The sequence below is a fragment of the Ruditapes philippinarum genome, unplaced genomic scaffold (assembly GCF_026571515.1).
Source record: "Ruditapes philippinarum isolate M1 unplaced genomic scaffold, ASM2657151v2 ctg6492_1_1_1_1, whole genome shotgun sequence".
NCBI lineage: Eukaryota > Metazoa > Mollusca > Bivalvia > Venerida > Veneridae > Ruditapes > Ruditapes philippinarum.
Genome location: NW_026856060.1, coordinates 34,977 through 57,244, shown reverse-complemented (window position 1 = coordinate 57,244; position 22,268 = coordinate 34,977). Strand labels below are relative to the sequence as shown.

Below are 22,268 nucleotides of genomic sequence, written 5' to 3'. Positions count from 1 at the left end.
TTGAGATAAAGTGTGCATTTTGATAAAATGTGCATTTTTCATGAGTTAAAGTGTGCATTTTGAATAATAATTGAGATTAAATGTGCATTTTTCATAAAAATTGAGGTGAAGTGTGCATTTTGAATAAAAAATGAGATTAAATGTGCAATTTCATAATAATTGAGATAAAATGTGCATTATGATTAATAATTGAGATAAAATGTGCATTTTGACCCAGGTGAGTATTATTTAACACATTTTTTAGGCCTTATGTTCTTATTAAGCCTTGGGTTCTTAAGAAATGGTTTGTTCAGTATACAGGTGTTGATCCTAGATTTTATACAAGAAGGGGTCACAAAAGCGCGATCAGGGACTGGTTTATGCATTTTCCACAAGGGGTTTGCTTTTTTTTTACTAGTTTCCAGTGGGGAGGGCAGGATAACATCAGTTAATGTCTCCAGGCCTTGATGTTTCATTATTATTATATATAGTTACTTCTTCATGGCAAAAAAGTCAACTTTCTTGGGGGACCAACTCCTGTCTTCATTCCCCACCCCCCAACCCCCAGCTTTTCCAATTCTGTATCCCCACTCTGTTTACAACATAACAGTTCTGTGCTTTGTCATCATTGTTTATCATAATTGTGCATTAAAGCCTCTACACAAATTTTTGATCGGCGAAGTATGTGAAATACAATTCTAACATTATAAGCATTTTTCCCTATTGAATATAGAAGAACCGAAAGTGTGTGTTATTATGCAATAAAATCACTGTTTGACATTCTATATTTAGACATGTGACGTAATCATTATATACGTGACATTACCACTAAAAATGTGAGGTGCTAAAAATAAATACGGAAACAAATCGGGCGTAATTTAGCTTAATATTCAGGTACGGCAAGCATTTGTTTGTCCGATGTCGTGTAAGAATTGAAATAACTATATCCAAATCGGTCCATTTTTATCACTTTGTTGTTCGTTTGGCATGCGCATCATCTATATCACTGCAGGCTACGCCCTCGTGATATTATTCCTCACATCCGATAAAAAACATTTTATTTTATTAAAGCGATAAAATAAACATTTTTTAGATTTTTTTTTTTTAAATATATATTGTTATTAGTGGGGGGGGAAATATGGCCCCCCTTGTAAAATTTTATAAAATAGGTTAAAACATGAATTATTTAAAAAACCCAAAAAAGTTTTTTTCATCTTTTTTTGGTTTTTTTTTGTTTGTCACCTTCCCCCTTTAACCCAGGGGGTTGCGGCCAAATTTAAATTACTAAAATTAGCCGCCCCACAAAAAACCCTTAAAAACATTGCTCGGGTATATAAAATTAAATGTCATGTTTAAAAAGGATTGTTTTTTTTGTTTTTAAATGTCATTTTTCGTTTATACTTAAACTGTATTTCCCGGGTTTAGGGAAAAAAATTAAAATTTGTGTGGGGGGGTTTTTAATTGTAAAAGGGAGAAAAATTTTTTATTTGTTTTAATATCCGATAGTAGGCTAGGTTTCTTGATATAATTATGTTAGTTTCAGAGCTGGTATATAGACGGGAAGGGTAGAAATGTATTCATGTGGGACAAATCGTTTCCGTAACGGAATACACGCATGTTGCATACCTATATACCTTTAATGTAGATGACTGAATTATATAGAATGTCGTGAATCAGTCTTATCAAATAATATATAAAACCTAGGCAGTGTGTTAGGAAGATATTAAAATAAATGATTATGTATATACATTAAGTATTTGGGGGAAAAAGTTAAAAAATCCACCGAGAAATGATATATTATTGCATGCTTACTGCTACAAACTCCCTGTGGCAGTGTAAGAAATTAGGATTTGAATCCACTAGACTGGTTGGACTACCAGATTGGAATATTCACTAGCCCAAAAGACATTTCACTAGCACGATTCATTTGTTCTAAACAGTTGTTTATATTGCCTCTGAAAATACAGTAGCCTGGTCGGGCTTGTTACTGTTGAAAAGTTTGGTAGCCCGAGGAGAAATTTAGTAGTCGGGGGGGGGGGGGGGGGGGGGGGGGGGGGGGGGGGGGCTATTAGGATTTACTGCTAATTTTGAACACTGCTGTGGGTGTATTGTAGAACAATTATAGTACAGTATATATGGTATGCAATAAGCTACAAACTCCCTGTGGTGTATTGTAGAACTTTTATAGTACAGTATATGGTATGCAATAAACGTGTTTTCTAATAAATTCAGGAGAGAAAAGGGGAGATGTTAGAATTGGTAGGACGAAGCCTCACGATACTGGAAGGACAGGTGGGTACATTCCCTTGTCCGACCAGGACAGAAAGCTCGTCCTAAAATAAATATCCCTATCAAATATTCTAGCATAAAACTTTTTTCTGAAACGGGTCACATGTTTCTGTCTTGACTTTTACAATATAGATTATTAACCTTCTGAACTTTATTAAAATGGATACTGAATGAATGACCATCTTCCATGTTTTCTGGAACAGCCTTTGTCCAATTTAAAGGAATATTATGATGAAAAGTAAAGTTAGTCAGCAAACAGAATAGAAGCTTGTGTAGAGGCTTGTCTTGTCTTTATTGATTCATCAAATTTTTGGGGAAATACTTATCATGAACACTATATGAGCCGCGTCATGACAAAACCAACATGGTGCGCTTGTGACCAGCATGGATCCAGACCAGCCTGAACATCCGCGCAGTCTGACCATGATCCATGCTGTTCGCTTACCAACTCTATTGAAGTAGAGAAACTGATAGCGAACAGCATGGATCCTGATCAGACTGCGCTTATGCGAAGGCTGGTCTGGATCCATGCTGGTCGCAAACCCACTATGTTGGTTTTGTCATGACGCGGCTCAAGATATGGTTATTGTAAATTGAACTGTTACTATTAAAGTATAATGGTGGTTGCTGGAACTTGATTTGTTATTGCCATCACTTTCACCTCCCTCTTTCTTTTGATGGTTCTGTGCATTCTTAACGCAAGACTATTCCTAAGGTATCAAAAGAAATTCCTTCTTTTTCCCTAAATATCCTCTATATTATCTTACTTTAATTAAGACTAGTCTTATTTTCCAAAGTTACCTAGTTTCATTATTCAAAAGTTTCTTAATGGGCATACCCCAAGCAGTATCCAAATACTGTAAAATTTGTAATAAACGCACCTCCCCTTATAAAGCCCCCTCCCCCCTCCAGGCTTTTTGATATGGAAAAAAATCTACTCTTTAAGTGCTAGTGAATCCATAATTTTATTCAAATCATTCAGAATCCATTTATTTCATAGTAAACACAAATATGTATCGTATGAACTATAAAACCTTAACTCTCCAACACTTGCTACACTAAATGTATATAGTTACAGTGATGAAAAAAAAATTGTTATGAAATTTTGTTATCTCAACCTTTTTGAAAAGTCCAGGCAAATTCGAGATACAGAGTTGTCTTGCGGTACGGAGTTAACTGTATTAAAAATGAAATTTCTGTAAAGGGGAGACGAGATTTATTTGGTCATACTGTATTGTAAGCATTATTCTTAGGAATGATCTTATATTCTTTAAATTTGAAATATATACTTGTTTTATTAATTGTACATGAATTTTATCAAATTAAATATGTTAAGTAATTATGAACAGAGTTTAAGTTTTATGCTAGAATTGGGAAATAACACATGCTAGCTTTTTGTTACGCACCAGTCATTTCTAACCACACTCTCTCCTTCAAGGCTGTTGTTTGGTTTTGACACATTAAAATGAACATGTTTTATGTCCCAACTCGTGTTACTTGGGCTTTTTGCTGGGAATTTACCTTTTGATTTTCCCCCACAGGGCCGGCGTTTAACCATTGGTTTGAAAATAACCATTGGTTTGAAAATAAAAAAAAAGTTACCAAAATTTCCCTTGGCGATGACGTGTTTGAGTGTGGTTGAAATTGACTCGTGTGTTATTATAACACATAGCGTAAAACTGTTTTTTTGAGTTGTTGCAGTGTTGCATTAGTTGTAATCAGTATATAGGAACGGTCAGATCATTTTGTGTTTATACACCTGCATTATTTTGACATGTTTCATTTTTAAAGTTATTGCACATGTTTTACGTATGAATAAACATTCCATTTAGCGTTTAACACAATTTTTGCATGGTTATATTTTACATTTCATCTACAGTTAATAAATAATTGTTAGCCTGTCAACTTTAGAATTGTAAAAAAAAATTGTTCTTCTCCTTGTGTTTCCCGGGGGTCATTGATTTTCCTTATATGTATATAGTAAAAACTTTTAAAAAAAATCTTCTTATAAAAAACCCAAAGAGCTAGAGTTAAGATACTAAGCATGAAATATTTTCTAGTGAGTGTCTACCAAGATTGTTCAAATAAAAGCCATGGGATCAAAATTGGCCCCTCCGAGGGGGTGGGGGTTCATTGCTTTTCCCTATAATTATATATATAGTAAAGACTTTAAAAATCTTCTTATAAAAACCCCAAAGAGCTAGAGCTTAGATATTTATCAATTTTCTAGTGGGTGTCTTCAAAGTTTGCTCAAATAAAAGCCCCTGGTTTAAAATTTGCCTTGGCCAAGGGGCCTTGATACAGGTGAGGAATTTCAGGGCCATCATGGCCCTCTTGTTCAAATTTAAAGCTGCATGCCTTCAGATGAGCCAAAATATTTCAATATAATCAAGCATGAAAAAATGTATGAAGATTCAAGTAAAAGATTCAAGCTTCAAGTAATAATTGACATGGAATTTGCAATTAATGGCTGAATTTTTCAGTAATTATTTCTATATTTCAACTGCTTTACTAATGCAGCAAGGGTTATTTATGCATATTTTGATGGTAAATTAAATGGAATGTAAGTGCAATTGATAATGTAAAAAATTGCTTCCTTTTGGTTACTTCACAATTTTATACTTTAAAATTAATTTTCAAATTTTTCATGAAAATCAGCATGAATCTGGAGGCATGCTGCTTTAAGGGAATGACTTTTCTCTACTGACCTTGAAACGGCTACTTCCTGGTGTTCTAATCACAACTAAGATCAAGTTACTTCAGTATGATTAATATGAGTTAGATACTGCAGGCCTAGACATTAACTTTTGAATCAGGTTGTCCTGTCGGGCAAGTAGTTTTTAAAACTACTTGCCCTGACCTAAGACTTACTTGTCCTGACCTAAAAATGGTAAAAATGTATAAATCAGAAAAACAAACAAGCTCATACATTAATACTTCTTGTATAAGGTAATGTTAACAAAAGGCAATAAACTGGACATATTGTTTATGAAATTGATTGTTAGTTAGACACAAATATTTTTTTGTATTTAGTAGTTTTTCTAAAACATCGGTTCATCTGTTTATTCAATGTGAATATACTACGGTCATGTACATTTGTTGATATAGAAAACGGAAGGAAAAATATGAGCATGCGCCGCGGTAAGGTAATTCCCCGTTCAATCATCAAGTCAACAGCCGTAAACGAGTCCATAATGTTGTTATATTAGATTAAACAATAAATCATTTTAAATGCAAAAACTTTATTTAACAATTATATTTAAAGATCAATATGATTATTTACATATTTTCAATGATATCTTTACATGCAAACATCAAAATTTAAACAACAGCTAACCCGGGAATTACCTTGTACAAAATTAGATATAGTCTATTATTAAAACGGGGAATTACCTTACCGCGGCGCATGCTCATATTTTTGCTTCCGTTTCCTATATCAACAAATGTACATGACCGTAGTATATTCACATTATTGATAATGATTCATGGTGTATTTTTGTTTTAAAGATGTTTATAAATGAAAAGATGTTATTTCTATTCATTTTGTACATGAATTTTGTCAATGATGCTTTTTATTTTCACTTGCCCTGTCGGACAAGTGCTTTTCAAAATAACTTGCCCGGACCAAACTTTTAGTTGTCCCGGGCAGTCGGACAACCGTTAATGTCGAGCCCTGTACTGCATGTTTTTTGTTTGCTTTTATTTTAGTCATGTAGTTCACTAGTTGTGATGAGCAGTTAGTAAAAAAGCAGCATGATTTGATCATTTCAGTGTCTTAGATTGGGATAGCAAAATTGAATGGGGGTGGGAATCCACCTTCCCCCATAAGCTTCAAAATAGGAGCCGATTCAGTGAGATTACCTGAAGTAAAATATACAACATGCAATCATATAGAATATACACATAACACTGCAAGTTTTTGGAATGTTAAAAAAAAAAACAATAGAATAGTATCTTTAAGAGTTATCAATTGTAAATGAGTCATTATACCCCCACAACAAAATGTTTTTGGGGGGGATTCGGTTTGTTGTGTTGGTTGGTCCGTCCGTCCGTCTCCATTATTGTGTCGCTCTATAAATCCTATACCAATTGAAGGTTTTTCTTCAAACTTTGCTGAAATGTTTACCTCAACAAGGGGAAATGCAGAACCCATTTTGCCCATGAGTAAGCTCAAGGTCAAGGTCACAATTGAAGGTCAAATACAGGGTTCGTATAGTCTTAAAAAGTGCTTAAATTTCAGTCCCTTTCTTAAAAAGTGCTTAAAAATGATAAAAAGTGCTTAAAAGTCCTTGAATTTGATAACTCTCTTGAAAAGTGCTTAAATTCGCTACAAATGTGCTTGAAAATAATTGAATGACAGACTAGTGTCGGTAAAAATCAACAAATAAAAAAACCAAAACAAAAAAAACCCGATCTTGTTTATGATATATTGAAGTAAGGGGTTTAACAGGGGGCCATACAACAGGGTGGCAGTTAAGTTTGTATTTGTTGCTATCTTTGTTGTTATTCTATAGAAACTGTAGCCAGAAAATGTATTTTCAACAAGAAATGACTTATAAATTAATATTGGTTAAACATTGTGTAGGATAGACACGCAAAAAATTGTGCTTGAAAAATAGAAAAACATGCTTAAAAACTGCTTAAAAAGTCCTTGAATTTTGATACTGGATGTCTGTACGAACCCTGAAATACCCTTCCATAACATATGGACTTTTTTCCCCATTTATTTCAACTTTAATATATAAAGATACTGTATACTTACCAGTAATACATGTAAATATTTCATTAGACACTGCATACTTACCACAAATAAGTATTTCATGGAAATTTACATTTACTTTAATTGCTCTGAAACCAGAACAATATTCACTTGAAACTCTATAATATATGAAGGGTCACAAGTAAGCTCAGTGTGCATAGCAAAGTTTTTTCCACTTTAAATAACATTTGACATAATTATGCTGTTTTCTTAACTTTTACTGCTTTTGTTTGTTTTAGTTCATTGGGAAAATGAAAGGTTATTTGTAACTGTGTCAAAACATGATTTGACAATATATATTTATACTATTACCTGTACAATTTGTCTTTTTTTCACCAGAGATAATTTCTTTTTATGTACATGTGTATATGTATTTGTGCCACTAAAGTTATTCAAATATATATTACAAAATCATAGCCAGATTTTGTCCCCTTTTGACAATTTTCAGTGCAATTTTTTTTCAATGTTTTTTTTTTCAGTCATGTGAGAAAAGGTTATTGGTATCTGCATTGGATAAATTTTAGTTTATGGTCATTATCTTCAACACTAATTGAAACTTTAAAAGAACTCCACTGAGGTCACAATTATCTAAAAATTTAAAATGTGAATTTCTTTTATAGATCTTGGGCACATAAAACAGAATAATATGCAACAGATACTTACGACGTCTAGTCGGAAATGAATTAGAAATTGTATTATTGGGCTATTGTTAGCCCACTTTGAGTGAAAAACACAACGCTTTTCAATTTTGGGTCAATTTTCACAGTAAAATTAATAAAATATACTTGAAAAACGGAGTGAGTGAATGATCTGAATTTTGCACAAAAGTCATTGGTCTAGGCCTACATAAAATGGAACATTAAACTATGAAAAATATTTTCAGTCAAGTCATGTCAAAAAACCTCAATGGAGTCCCTTTAAATATGGATGCACTTTAGGAGTTCTTTGTGCCAGACCCAATTTCAGATCAAAATGGTGAAGGTTACTTGGACCCGTAATTATGATAAAATAAATCTAGCCATTTAAGTCATATGACCTGGGCAGTGATTTTTTTTCAATTTTCAAAACAACCTGTGACTTTCTGAAGGGGAAAATCAAAAAAAAAGGGGGGAAAACCCCGGGAAAACCAATTCCCCAAAAAACTGAAAAAAGGAATTTAACCCCCAAAAAAAAAATTTTATATTTATACAAAATTTTTCCAAAAAATGAAGCCTTTTTTGAAACCCGCCAAGGGTGTAAAAAAAATACTAGAACTTAGGCACGATCTAATCAAGGGTTGAGTTTTTTAAGGGGAAAAATTAAAACGAAAAAAAAAAAGAAAATTAACCAGAAAAAAAGTTTTTGTGGATTTTAAATTTTCTAAGAAAAGAATTTAAACATACAACTCTTTCCAAAATTTTAAAGTAAGTAAAGGGGAATTTCGATTTGGGTTTTAAAAAACATAAAAATGCCTGCCCTCCCAGTTTTTAATGCCTTTCCCTTTGGGGTTTAACGCTTTATTAGGGCTTTGGGTCCCTTATGGCCTTTGTTATAACGTGGTGTTGAGACCTTGGACCCCAGCATGAGCCCAATAACGGGTTGTAGTGTAAAGTGATCATATTGTGCTACATTTCTGGCAGTTGTACCAAACTCTTAATATTATTTGTATTATCATCTAAAAAAAGGTTTTCATAGGTGGGGCTTTTCAGAGAGGCCTTAGCCTTTTCATTTTGTGAAATTCAAGCGCAGTCTTTTGTTCCATAGGGGAAAGAGGAAGAAAATTTAGAACTACTTCAGTGTTACTACATTTATTTTGACCCATACCATGCTAAATTTCTTAAATGAACTTCATACTTCATTTCAGTGCTATATTTTTCTGGTCCTTTTGGGATCATTTATTCCAGCACCTTTAAGTGTTGAAAATTGAGTACTGCTCAAGCTGGTCTTGGGGCTTGAGGGATGTTGCACATTTTCATTATCCCTCCAGTACAGACTCAATCAGACCAAGTCTGCAATTTCATGCAATTTTTGTTTTGTTTTTAATGCTTCCGAGAGATCACCTTTCTTTCAGACTTTAGTCCATGTTTTAATCTTGAGAAAACAAAACAACATCATTTTTATGGAAAATTTGACATAAAAGTATTGCTTGAATAGGGAATAGTTGCACCACCGATGTGCCACGTGATCTTCGTCTGCACTGGCCGCACGGGTAAAATCTGTTGTCAACAGAATTAGGGTTATAGCAAAATCTGTTGTCAACAGCAACAGAATTAGGGTTTAAGACATAGTATTTAGCGACGATTTGTTAAAATAAGCATGCAAATTAGCGTGCAGTAAATTTTGCAGGTGCTTGTGATTTTACTATGATCATATTAGCTGCCACGGCTTTTAACTACCTGTCATTATATGTCTGAAATTTTCCGCTTAATTGTAACGTAAGTCATGTGACTTACTTCATATTTTAATTAGACTTTATAAGCTTTATGGTATATTATATATATCTCCTTTGTTACTTGCACAGTAAAGGTTGGGCTAGATATTGATATTGTTTAATAATATTATGAAAGCATGATTAGCTTTTAGTTCTACGCTGGTATTAGGTTACCATTACTACAGAATCATTATAATGTTGAAACAGTTACCACGGTAATATATACACCACACTAATTATGTACACATATTTACTGGGGACTTTGTTTTTGATTAAGTTGGTAATACTATATTATTATGATTATCGTACAAATATTTTGTGACTTAATTTTTTTTTGTGCCTACGGTATTAAGAGTAACAGGTATTAAGAGTGACGGCATTGTTGTTAACATATTTAATCCATAAACCATGGATGCCTCATAATAGTTCAGTGGCTTTTACTAGAAAGTACATTGTTATTTTTAGTTAGATAGTGTAAGAAGCCGTTAAGGACACACACTCAAATCCGTTCCCTAGAAAGCATGTCGGCAATCAGTACTAAGGAATAAGTAAAAAGTTTCTTGTCCGGTGAAACAATAGCTCACCCTTGATAGGGATTGAACCCATGTAGCTAGCAAACAATATTAAGTAAAAAGTTTCTTGTCCGGTGAAACAATAGCTTGCCCTGGATGGGGATTGAACCCCATTGCAGCTAGCAATTATGTACCTTTGATTCTTTTATGTGCAGAAGTTGGTAACCATGTTGTTGACAGGAGATTTATGGGTTTAGATTAATAGATTTACTCAGATGCCAAATTTTGACTTTAATAAGCACAGAGAGAGGTAGCTTAGGCAGGGCTAGCAAATCAGTTGTCTATTTTGCCCATGTTGTGCCACAGCCTGTACGAACAAGTGTTATTTTTGAAGAATTTACTCTTTAAATATTATACGGACAAGAAAATAAAAAGATTCAAATTAAAATGGACTTTGAAATCAAAATCAGATTTTGCCAGCCCTGTCTTAGGTCTTTCATGATAATGCCATGTTACAATTACAGTGTTGGCGTGTGTTGTAGATTAAATACAGCTTAAGTCTGGGCTAGAGGGCATTTGAGATGTTACAATCTCCATTATCCCTCATGAACAGACTCAATCAAACCGAGTTTGCAACTTTTATGTAATTTTTTTGTTTTCATTCATTGCTCCCAAGGGGTCACTCTTTTTCAAGATTTTTACTGTCCTAACCAATAAACTTTCTAGTGTTAAAATTGATTGACTATGAAAAGAAGAAACAAACTTTGCATTGAAGGTAGCATATGTTCTTGTATCGGTGGTTTTTGACTCTTAACTAGAAAGAGGCCCTAGTCTCTTGATTTTGGTAAGAATTATCACTAAAATTCCCCAGTTTATAAAAAGCTAGTGAAAGTTCTGATTTTTTGGGAAAAAATTTGTATGGTTTTAAAGAAAATATGCACGGGGAAGAGACATTATATAAGCTGAAAGATCACTGTGCATGTAGTAAATGTACTGACTGGTATTTGATGTCTCAAGAAAATAACAGTTGCTGAATTGAAGTCATGAAACAATATTCGTCCCTAGAAAAATTGTGGTAGTCATGAAACAATATTCGTCCCTAGAAAAATTGTGGTAACAGTAAGTCATTTGAAAAAAAAGAGTCTTAAAATAGCTATGTCCATTTGGTAAATGGGAATTTGGTCAAGGTTGGCAGTCTCTTACATCTCTGTATATATAAAAGGGGATTAAGTTTACAAAAAAACAGAGAAATAAGAGAGGTTTTCTTCCATTCACAAAAAAACAGAAAATTTTATCTTCATTATAAGCCAGATGATTTTTTCGCTTAGTGAAACACTAGAAGATAAATAGATATTAATAGTCATCGATAGAGCTGTCTTGATGTATCGTTGATATTTTTCTTCCGATCAATAATTGATACACATCTTAAAAAATCGATAATATGATATGATAATTCTATGTCTATAAACAAAACATAGGCAGAGCTGCAGAAGCATATTTCATAGCAGTGATGACAAAAAATGGTGAGCAAAAATCATGCAACAGGTATAAATTATAAACAAGATCTTAATTAGAAAAGAACATGCATGTATTTAAACAGGTATGAAAAAAGAATTGCAGACAAGAAGTTAATACATATAGTATGTAATTATCGATATATCAGTGTACCACCAATATTTGTTGTCTGATATTGATATAATTTATCGTCAATTTACTTTGCACTGAATCAATGAGAGGTCTCCAATTCTCTCCCTTGGATGTCAATGAATTGTCATTTTCTCCCTTTGACATATTCTAGACTATGATTTTACTCTAGTCTTCAATGAATTCTCCCCCTTGGATGTCAATGAATTGTCATTCTCTCCCATGGACATATATTCTAGACTTTGATTTTTCTCTACTTTCAGGAGAATGCAAATTTGATACGGCAGATTGATCATGAGACGGTTACATCATTTGAACAACAGTTTGTAGAGGCTATCAAAGCTTTGTGGGCTGACAGTGGAATACAGGAGTGTTATGATAGGAGGAGAGAGTACCAGCTGACCGATTCGGCTAAATAGTAAGTCTACAAAATGAAATTCTCAATTGACCGCCTTCGTGGTCGAGGGGTTAAGAGTCGATGACTTCTAATCCAGTTACCTCTCTGGCATGGGTTCGATCCACGGGAGATGCTTTGGTAGTTTAGCGCAGAGGAAGGAAGTCTAGTACTGGTGTAACTCTCCAGGTACGATGGTTAGGAATTTACCCGCCTATATGACTGAAATACTGTTGGGGGAAAATGAAAGCTTGTAGTATGCAGTTGGATAATGAAGAAAATTGTTGTTTTTAAATTTTTTATCCTTTTCTAAGCGAGGCATAACACTTTTAACATTGTTTTTTTACAGAGGGAACACTGGTCAGAATCCATAAATTTATTATATCAGATGTTTTGACCGCTGTTTAGTTCCTGTATGTAGGGTAATGTTTGTCTCGCGGCTCTTTCTCTAGATTATTTCTTAGAAGTTCAGGGCTATTTCTTGGCAGTTCAGGGCTATTTCTCAGGGCTATTTCTTGGCAGTTCAGGGCTATTTCTCAGGGCTTTTTCTTGACAGTTCAGGGCTATTTCTTGGCAATTGCTTACTGGATTCCAATGAAACATTGGAACCATATTTACTTTCTTCACATTGACCTTAAATTGAAAGTCAAATTAATTATTTTTGCTAAAACTGATGAAACTTTGTTATTTTTAGACAGATTTGATTTACAATAAGATCAATCAGGAGAAGTTTGTAACACCTGTGATTAGCAATACTATCTTGATTGTTTTGGCACCATATGACTTGCATTATGTTGGAGTGCTGTAAAACTAAATATTTAACAAACAAAAATCTCATCCTGGATCCGTGATCCTTCAATCACTTGTTGCCATTAGTAATAACCAGTATTTGACAGGGTATATATATATTCAAAAGCAATTGCTTACAAGTTGATTTAGTGGTGGACAGTGGTGTTATTGACTGTCACTGTTTCAGATAATCACTTCTAAAAGTTTAAGTTACAAGTTTTTACAAAAAATAACATAAATAATAGAGCTGTCATTGATAGAGACAATATTGATATATCATTGATATTTTTTCTGTTGATCAATAATCAATACACATTTGAAAAAATAGATAATTTTGATAGATTATTTAAATCTCTATAAATCATGAAAATTCACTTAAGAACATATACAAAATCAGGTGGCCATGTCTAACACTAATCTGTTGTTACATAATGGACACATTTCATAGCAGTGATGACACAATATGGTTAGAAAAAAAAATCATGCACAGATCATTTATAAACTGGGACACAAAAAATTTGCATGACCAGAACATTTCTTTTTCTAAAATCATTTAAACAGTAATTAAAAAGTATCATATACAAGAAATTATGAGTATTTATCAATATATCGGTGTATTGCCTATACTAACTTGTCATCCGATATCTATATATCGTCCATATGCTTTGCATTGAATGACAGCTCTAATATTTAATCTCTTGTTTTCTTTTTATTTTCCAGTTACCTTGATGATGTTGACAGAATAACGCAGCCCGATTATTTACCATCTTTACAGGATATCCTTCGAGTGAGATCCCCAACCACGGGCATCATAGAATATCCATTTGACTTGGATAGTATAATATTTAGGTAACCTTTTTCATCACTCCATAGGCAATATAGAATATCCATTTGACTTGGATAGTATAATATTTAGGTAACCTTTTTCATCACTCCATAGGCAATATAGAATATTCATTTGACTTGGATAGTATAATATTTAGGTAACCTTTTTCATCACTCCATAGGCAATATGGTATACCCACTTGACTTGAAAGTGTAATTTTTAAACAGACATTTAGCCATTTTAGGTTATTTGTCCATTCATATTTAATTATGTTGCATACTGAAATATGCTAGAGGGTTCATTCTGTACTGTAGGTTCAGTGTGCAAGTAGTCTGCTTTTCCACCCTGGAATGAAAAGTTTAAGCCCTACTTTTGCCACACTCTTCAAGTAACAGGAGTATTGTTCAGTAGGAAATGGGCTTTAGGCTTGTCCAAACAGACCATTAAACCCTTAAATGCTATATATTTGCTGTCTAAGGATTTAAAATAAATTTTTATATTGTGATTAAAATGATAACAGGATTTATTATATACTTATAAATGAAATATTGAGAAATATTGATGAAATAAAATGCGTATTTTCATTTTCCGTACTTTCACTGTAAAAATTTATTTTTCACTGCAGTGAAACATATTTTCCGTATTTTCACTGGTGTCTTGCCGGACTACTTTCTTTTAAATTCTGCCAGTACTCAAAATTTAAGTGAAAGTCTTTTAAAATTTAATGTCCAGAAAGAGAAAAATGTATATAATAAACAGAAAATTCAAGTTTTTTCTAAACATACATGATTTATTTTCATCTTGTGGCATGAAAATTACCATATTTCACTTGTGGCTACCGCCACTCATGAAATATTTATTTTCATACCACTCGATGAAAATAAATCATGTATTTATAGAAAAAACTTGAATATCCTCTATACCTATAATGAAAGAAATTTGTCAGTATAATTTTCTGTTTGGGAGTTGGGGATGCATGAAACCATCGCATATCTTGCTCAAAATAGCTTGTGTAATATTTTGTTCCGAAATAATTTATTTCTGTTTACGTACAACATTTGTTTGTAATAAATAAAGCCATTCTTTGTTGCAAATCTCTTAAAATACGACCAAAAGATGAAAATAGCTTAATATTGCTCTCCTTCAAAGACGTGGGGGGGGGGGGGGGGAGTTACGTTGCCTTGCACAGTGTCTGTCAAGAGTCTGTATGTCAGTAAGTCTGTAAGCCCCACGTCACCTGATCAATAACAAAAAGAACGTGTTGGCCCTAAATACTAACTTAGTAAGATAAAGTGATAGGGTTAGTCATGACTTGTAGATAACACCTATTTGGGGTCAGTTAATCAAAGGTATAAGGTCATGTCACTTTGGCCATTCAAACACAAAAATGATGGGATGATTACTTATTGGTTTCCAGAAGAATCATTTTTTAGCTTGCCTATTCAAAGACCACAGGGAAGAGCCATTGTACTCACCTCGTAGTCGCTGTTGCACTTTGCTTAAGATTTTTTCATGTAGGTTGGTATGTCTGAAACTACTGAAGGGATTGAGTCGAAACTTTACACACACTTATTCCCTGTGATTATCTTAACATGATTTATGATTTTATTTCTAGTTGGGCTAAGAATTTCACAAAAAAAATTGACTTTTCAATTTCATTTAGAGTGTAATTTGTTTTTTATATGATCATAACTGCACCAAAAGTTTTACTGTAAGATTTTTTTTGTTTTGAAAATCTGTAACCCAAGGGAGGTAACCCAAGGGAGAAAAATGAGAAGAAAAAAAACAACTTGTTACTAGATCTATGATGATATGTGGATAACTTGTGTATGTTTTTCTTTTTTTCTATTTATAGAATGGTAGACGTTGGAGGCCAGAGGTCGGAGAGGCGAAAATGGATCCACTGTTTTGAAAATGTTACGTCCATTATGTTCCTAGTAGCCTTAAGTGAATACGACCAGGTTCTTGTTGAATCAGATAATGAAGTAAGTCTTGCTCTTAATTCTGTACCCTACCTAGACTTTCTGCAGCTATGTTTTTAGCTCACCTGTCACAAAGTGACAGGGTGAGCTTTTGTTATCGCTTTTCGTCCGGCGTCCGTCCGTCGTCCGTCCGTAAACTTTTGCTTTAAATGACATCTCCTCATAAACCACTGAGCCAATTTCATCCAAACTTGACAGGAATGTTCCTTTGGTGGTCACCTTTAAAAATTGTTCAAAGAATTTAATTCCATGCAGAACTCTGGTTGCCATGGCAACCGAAAGAAAAATCTTTAAATATCTTCTTTTAAACAACCCTAAGAGCTAGAGCTTAGATATTTGGCATGAAACATCTTCTAGTGAGTGTCTACCAAGTTTGTTCAAATAAAAGCCCTGTGGTCAAAATTGGCCCCGTCCCAGGGGGTCATTGATTTTCCCTATATGCATATAGTAAAAATTTAAAATCTTCTTTTAATGAACTGTAAGAGCTAGAGCTTAGATATTTGGCATGAAACATCTTCTAGTGAATGTCTACCAAGTTTGTTCAAATAAAAGCCCAGGGGTCAAAATTGGCCCCGCCCTAGGGGGTCATTGATTTTCCCTATATGCATATAGTAAAAACTTAAAAAATCTTCTTTTAAAGAACCCAAAGAGCTACAGCTAAGATATTTGGCATAAAACATCTTCTAGTGAATGTCTACCAAGTTTGTTCAAATAAAAGCCCTGGGGTCAAAATTGGCCCCGCCCCAGGGGGTCATTTATTTTCCCTATATGCATATAGTAAAAACTTAAAAAATCCTCTTTTAAAGAACCAAAAGCGCTAGAGCTAAGATATTTGGCATGAAACATCTTCTAGTGAATGTCTACCAAGTTTGTTCAAATAAAAGCCCTGGGGTCTAAATTGGCCCGGCCCCGGGGGGTCATTGATTTGCCCTATATGCATATAGTAAAAACTTAAAAAATCTTCTTTTAATGAACTGTAAGAGCTAGAGCTTAGATATTTGGCATGAAACATCTTCTAGTGAATGTCTACCAAGTTTGTTCAAATAAAAGCCCAGGGGTCAAAATTGGCCCCGCCCTAGGGGGTCATTGATTTTCCCTATATGCATATAGTAAAAACTTAAAAAATCTTCTTTTAAAGAACCCAAAGAGCTACAGCTAAGATATTTGGCATAAAACATCTTCTAGTGAATGTCTACCAAGTTTGTTCAAATAAAAGCCCTGGGGTCAAAATTGGCCCCGCCCCAGGGGGTCATTTATTTTCCCTATATGCATATAGTAAAAACTTAAAAAATCCTCTTTTAAAGAACCAAAAGCGCTAGAGCTAAGATATTTGGCATGAAACATCTTCTAGTGAATGTCTACCAAGTTTGTTCAAATAAAAGCCCTGGGGTCTAAATTGGCCCGGCCCCGGGGGGTCATTGATTTGCCCTATATGCATATAGTAAAAACTTAAAAAATCCTCTTTTAAAGAACCAAAAGCGCTAGAGCTAAGATATTTGGCATGAAACATCTTCTAGTGAATGTCTACCAAGTTTGTTCAAATAAAAGCCCTGGGGTCTAAATTGGCCCGGCCCCGGGGGGTCATTGATTTGCCCTATATGCATATAGTAAAAACTTAAAAAATCTTCTTTTAAAGAACCGTAAGAGCTAGAGCTTAGATATTTGGCATGAAAAATCTTCTAGCGAATGTCTACCAAGTTTGTTCAAATAAAAGCCCTGGGGTCAAAATTGGCCCCGCCCCAGGGGGTCATTGATTTTCCCTATATGCATATAGTAAAAACTTAAAAAATCTTCTTTTAAAGAACCCAAAGAGCTAGAGCTAAGATATTTAGCATGAGACATGTTCTAATGGGTGTCTACCAAGTATGTACAAATAAAAGCCCTGGGGACAAAACTGGCCCCGCCCCGGGGTCATTGATTTTCCTTATATGTGTATAGCAAAAACTTAAAAATCTTCTTTGAAAAAACCCAAATAGCTAGAGTTTAGATATTAAGCATGAAACATCTTTAAGTAAATATCTACAAAGTTTGTTCAAATAAAAGCCCAGGGGTCAAAACTGGCCCTGCCCGAGGGGTGTCATTGTTTTTAACTATATGTGTATAGTAAAAACTTAAAAAAATCTCCTTTTAAAAAACCTAATGAGCTAGAACTTAGATGTTTTGCATGAAACATCTTCTTATGGTTGTCTACCAAGTCTGTTCAAATAAACAAATAAAAGCCCTTGGGTAAAAATTGGGCCGGGGGGTGGGGCGGGGGGCTATATACAGGTGAGCGACCTCAGGGCCATCCATGGCCCTCTTGTTTGGATGGTGGGGGCAAGTTGGGGGGGGGGGGTTGGGAGAAGCCACTGGCGTAAAGCAGCATGCCTCCTGATGCATTTATTTTCATGAAAATTTTGAAAATGTATTAAAAAGTGAAAAAGAGGACAAAATAAGCAAAAAAAAAAAAAGACAAAAATATGCGAAAATAGCCCTTATTGCCATAGTAACGCAGTAGAAATATGGTGATTAATGCTGCAAAATCAGTCAATAATCGCACATAAGATAAAATTGTAACTTGAATGCTGAATTGTTTTACTTTTCTTACAATTATAGTATGTTTTCCTCCCAAGTTTAATTTTTCTTGAAATAGTTTGGCTCATCTGGAGGCATGCAGCATTTCTACAAAGGGGGAAAAAATGTCATTTTGGAAAATTTAAGATAAAAATCAAACTAATACAGTTTCCAGGAAATCTTTTTTTGTAATTTGTTAAATTGTATGATTATATAAATTTTAAAATGTCACCACTTTTAAGAAAAAAGTCATAACATTTCAATTTTGGTTAGGGTTCTTTTATTGGTCCCTTTTGATATGGTGAAAATGCCCTACTTTGAGGCTGAGTGGTAAAGGTTGCCCACTTTGATACTTACCACTGTGGGTTTCTGTTTGGGGACTTTGGATTCATATATTTGCAAGGAGTTTAAAGCAGCCACCTCCAGATTCATGTTAATTTTCATAGAATATTTTGGAAATGTATTTAAAAGTAAAATATTGTGAGGTAAACAAATAAAGTAATGTGCATATTGCAATCGGCACTTACAATCGCATTTTGCACTTCATTTTTGAGTACCTACCTAGTAAATGTATTTGTTTGTTTCATGTGTTTAGAATGTTACAAATTGATTGATTTGTATCTTTGTTAATAATTCAAGCAGTGCATTCAGTTGTTCTTGATAACAAGTTAAATGGTTTATATTACGGAACGTCTGTGGTTCTACTCAGGTATCCGTTCGTGCCTGAAATAATTCACAGAAGGGCACCTGAGGTCTTCATCCACCAGTAAAACTGGAACGTGTTAAATGACCTATACTGTGTCGTTGTGACGTAAAACCCAATCAAACAAACAAACAAATGGTTTATAACATCAATTAGAGGAATGTTAAGGAACTGTTTCACAGTATGGTCTTTAAGTAAATCTTTTTTGCTCCTATGCATGCCACAATTACCTACGCATGCCACAAAAAAAACAACAACAAAAAACCACCGACAAAATGGGGCCAGTTAAGAAACGGATCCCTCCTTACAATTAAGAATCAGTACCCACCTAAGTTACTAAATGTTTCTATGTAAATGTGAATGATTGTGTTTATAAAATTATGTTTTTGAAATATAAAATAAATGAAAAAAAAAAAAAAAAAGTTACTAAATGACCTAAATTCTACTTGTTTTGTGGCTAATTCACATACTGACTATTGATAAACTAGTAAAGTGTTATACTTTACTTGCTTCTAATTTTGGGATGATCTATTGATGATCAAAACATAATTTACAATTTTAATACAATACAAAAATTAAGGAGCTCACAGTATTACAGAAAAAATATTCAGGCAAATAAATAGGGGAAATTGAATGATTGTAAGTTAACTACTGAATTTATTGAAGGAGTTGTATAAAATATTATCATGCAAGCCTTTGGCGAGCATATTATTTTATTCAACAAGTTCAATAAATTTGGTAATAAACTTACACCAATTTAATATTCTATTTATCACATACCAAAAATAAAGATCGTTTAAAGTGAAAAGTATCATTTTTAATTGGTGCTCTTATAGTGGAAATCTTACATTCAGCGCATCTCAATACTGTGTTTGTATAACGCTAATGATGTCACATCAAAATATAAGCATGGTCGTGCTTTACCATTTTTACGGGGTCGCAAAAGCAGCATGGGTATGTAATAAGAATAAATATGTTAGAAATGAGTTTACCATCACACGTATTAACATCATCATTGCTCTTATTTTGGCGGCCATGATAACGCCAAAAAAACACGCCAGTTTTCAGAAAAATTAGATGATATTTTTTAAAAGATTTTGTTGTATTATACATAGGATTTAAGATTGTACCCAGATCTCCTGGTAAGTTGAGTTGATTGTTGAGTTTTAAGAAATTTCATGTATTTTTTGTATGTGACAATATTTATTTTTGAAAATAAATTTCTGTGTTCGTTTTTAAAGAAATATAGAACTTATTATTGTTCCAAGTTTTGGTTGTAAAAAATATGGACTCTGTATCTGAATAAAATAGATTTTTTGTGTGAATAAGAAATATTTATTTATTATTAATAGAATTTAATTTGAATGCTCATAAAATAAGGTTAAAAGTAAAATAGCAAATTTTTTGTGGTTTCTCTTAGTAACTGATGTGCAGTATTTCTTATGATTTTTTTTTAATTAATTTGATTAAATTCATGAATTCATGTACATATAAAGATTAAATATTTAGAATTAAAAAAAATATTTTTTTTTAATAACTATCTGCTATCATTATGTGTCACAAGAACATTAAATTTAGACGAGCATTCTACCACACAACTATTAAGATAACTATTTATAAACATCAAAATGTTCCTCACTTTGTAATAGAATTTGTCACCGGGTACGTATCTAAAGGTAGGCTGAACTGTTTAAACAGTTTAAAGAAAATTCACAAGTTGTTGATTCTTTTCATTTTAATGTGTTTGAGTTGAAGTCCATTGCTGAAGAGAGCCAATTAAATAGTTTAAAGATTCAATTAAGATGGATAGATTATTTACGGGTGTCCATGGCCGAGAGGTTAAGGTTGATGACATAAAAGCAATTTTCCCCCCTACCGCTTAGGTTTCGCATCCCCAGGGGGGCTTTGGCTTCTTTAATATTATGAAACTATCCAGCTAGCTTACCGTCTGTTGTTCTACTTGGGTGCCCGTTTGTTCCGGGAATAATGCACAGATTTGTACCAGAGGTTTTCTTCCTCCACCATTAAAGCTGTAAAGTGACCATATGACTTATACTTTGTTGGTGCAATGTAATAGAATGTCCCCACCCCCCTCCCCCTCTCTCCAATAGGAGGCACTTGCAAAATTTTATGTTTAAATAAAAAAAACACATAAATTTTTGATAGTAATTTTTTCTGTTTCATACTGTTAGAATTTATTCACTATTATTTGTTAATTTTTCAGTTTTTGTTTTACTGTTAATTGGTTAAGAATGATATTGATCAATTACAATTTTTTCACCTCGTGCAGGGCTTGACAAGCCAACAATGTTGTGCTAGTTGGCCAGTTTTCTTTTTGTCAGTATAAATAAACCGTGGACAGTTCTAACATGGTCAATGTTTATTTGTATATATCTCAAACCTAGCTTTTTATTCATTAGTAGAAATTAACTAGCTGTAAAGGCAGAAATTTTTATACTTTAAAATTATAGACCTTTTTATTCCATTGTTTGTGTTGTGTATAGGAAATATATTTCTAACAGACAAAAAAAAAAAACAGACAAAAATATTATAGGCCTTTTATTCCATTGTGTTGTGTAGAGGAAATACATTTCTAACAGACACAAAAATTATAGGCCTTTTATTCCATTGTTTGTGTTGTGTATAGGAAATATATTTCTAACAGACAAAAAAATTATAGGCCTTTTATTCCATTGTGTTGTGTTGTGTATAGGAAAATACATTTCTAACAGACGTGAGTGAATTAAAGAATAAATGAGCCATGTCATGACAAAACCAACATAATGGGTTTGCGACCAGCATGGATCCAGACCAGCCTGCTCATCCGCGCAGTCTTATCAGGATCCATGCTGTTCGCTGATAGTTTCTCTACTTGTTATAGAGTTTGTAAGCGAATAGCATGGATCCTGATCAGACATGGTCTGGATCCATGCTGGTCGCAAACGCACTATGTTGGTTTTGTCGTGACGCGGCTCAAATAAAATAATGAGACAGGATATCACTAAGGACAAAGATGTGGGTGATAATTTTCTAGACCTACTTGATCATTTAATCAATGTCACGGAATCAAGAATGATTGAATGCACATTATGATATATAATAACATTATCTATGTTATATAGACTATGAAAACCAATAACAGCTTTTGAGATAACGTCTTTTGACCTTTGCCTATTCCCTGTTGATAAAGTAAAAAAAAAACTTTCTGACCTTATTATCGAATTGATACCAAACTATTTATCATTCTTTCTTTATTTAATTTCTTGTTGATAATATGTCAAAAGTGGGAGTAAAAGAATATGATTGGCTTTTGTTTTACAGCAAATAAGGACCGGAAGTCATTTTAACAAGGTTACCATATTTAGTAATCAGATGCACGGCACTGCAACATGTTTGTTTTTGATATTTTTTCAAAACCATTTAACATT

At 33.5% G+C, this 22,268-nt stretch overlaps 1 protein-coding gene across 2 annotated transcripts in view; it reads left to right on the top strand.

Annotated features, from left to right (window-relative positions):
* Positions 1-22,268, top strand: part of LOC132745287 (guanine nucleotide-binding protein G(q) subunit alpha) — a 45,755-nt gene that overhangs the window by 9,952 nt on the left and 13,535 nt on the right. The window contains exons 3-6 of one of the 2 annotated variants that reach the window (XM_060734165.1): positions 2,212-2,271; positions 11,857-12,011; positions 13,497-13,625; positions 15,458-15,587. In XM_060734165.1, the coding sequence (XP_060590148.1) occupies positions 2,212-2,271; positions 11,857-12,011; positions 13,497-13,625; positions 15,458-15,587 (474 nt within the window). The remainder of the gene's footprint in view (positions 1-2,211; positions 2,272-11,856; positions 12,012-13,496; positions 13,626-15,457; positions 15,588-22,268) is intronic. The other variant, XM_060734167.1, reaches the window with a different exon arrangement.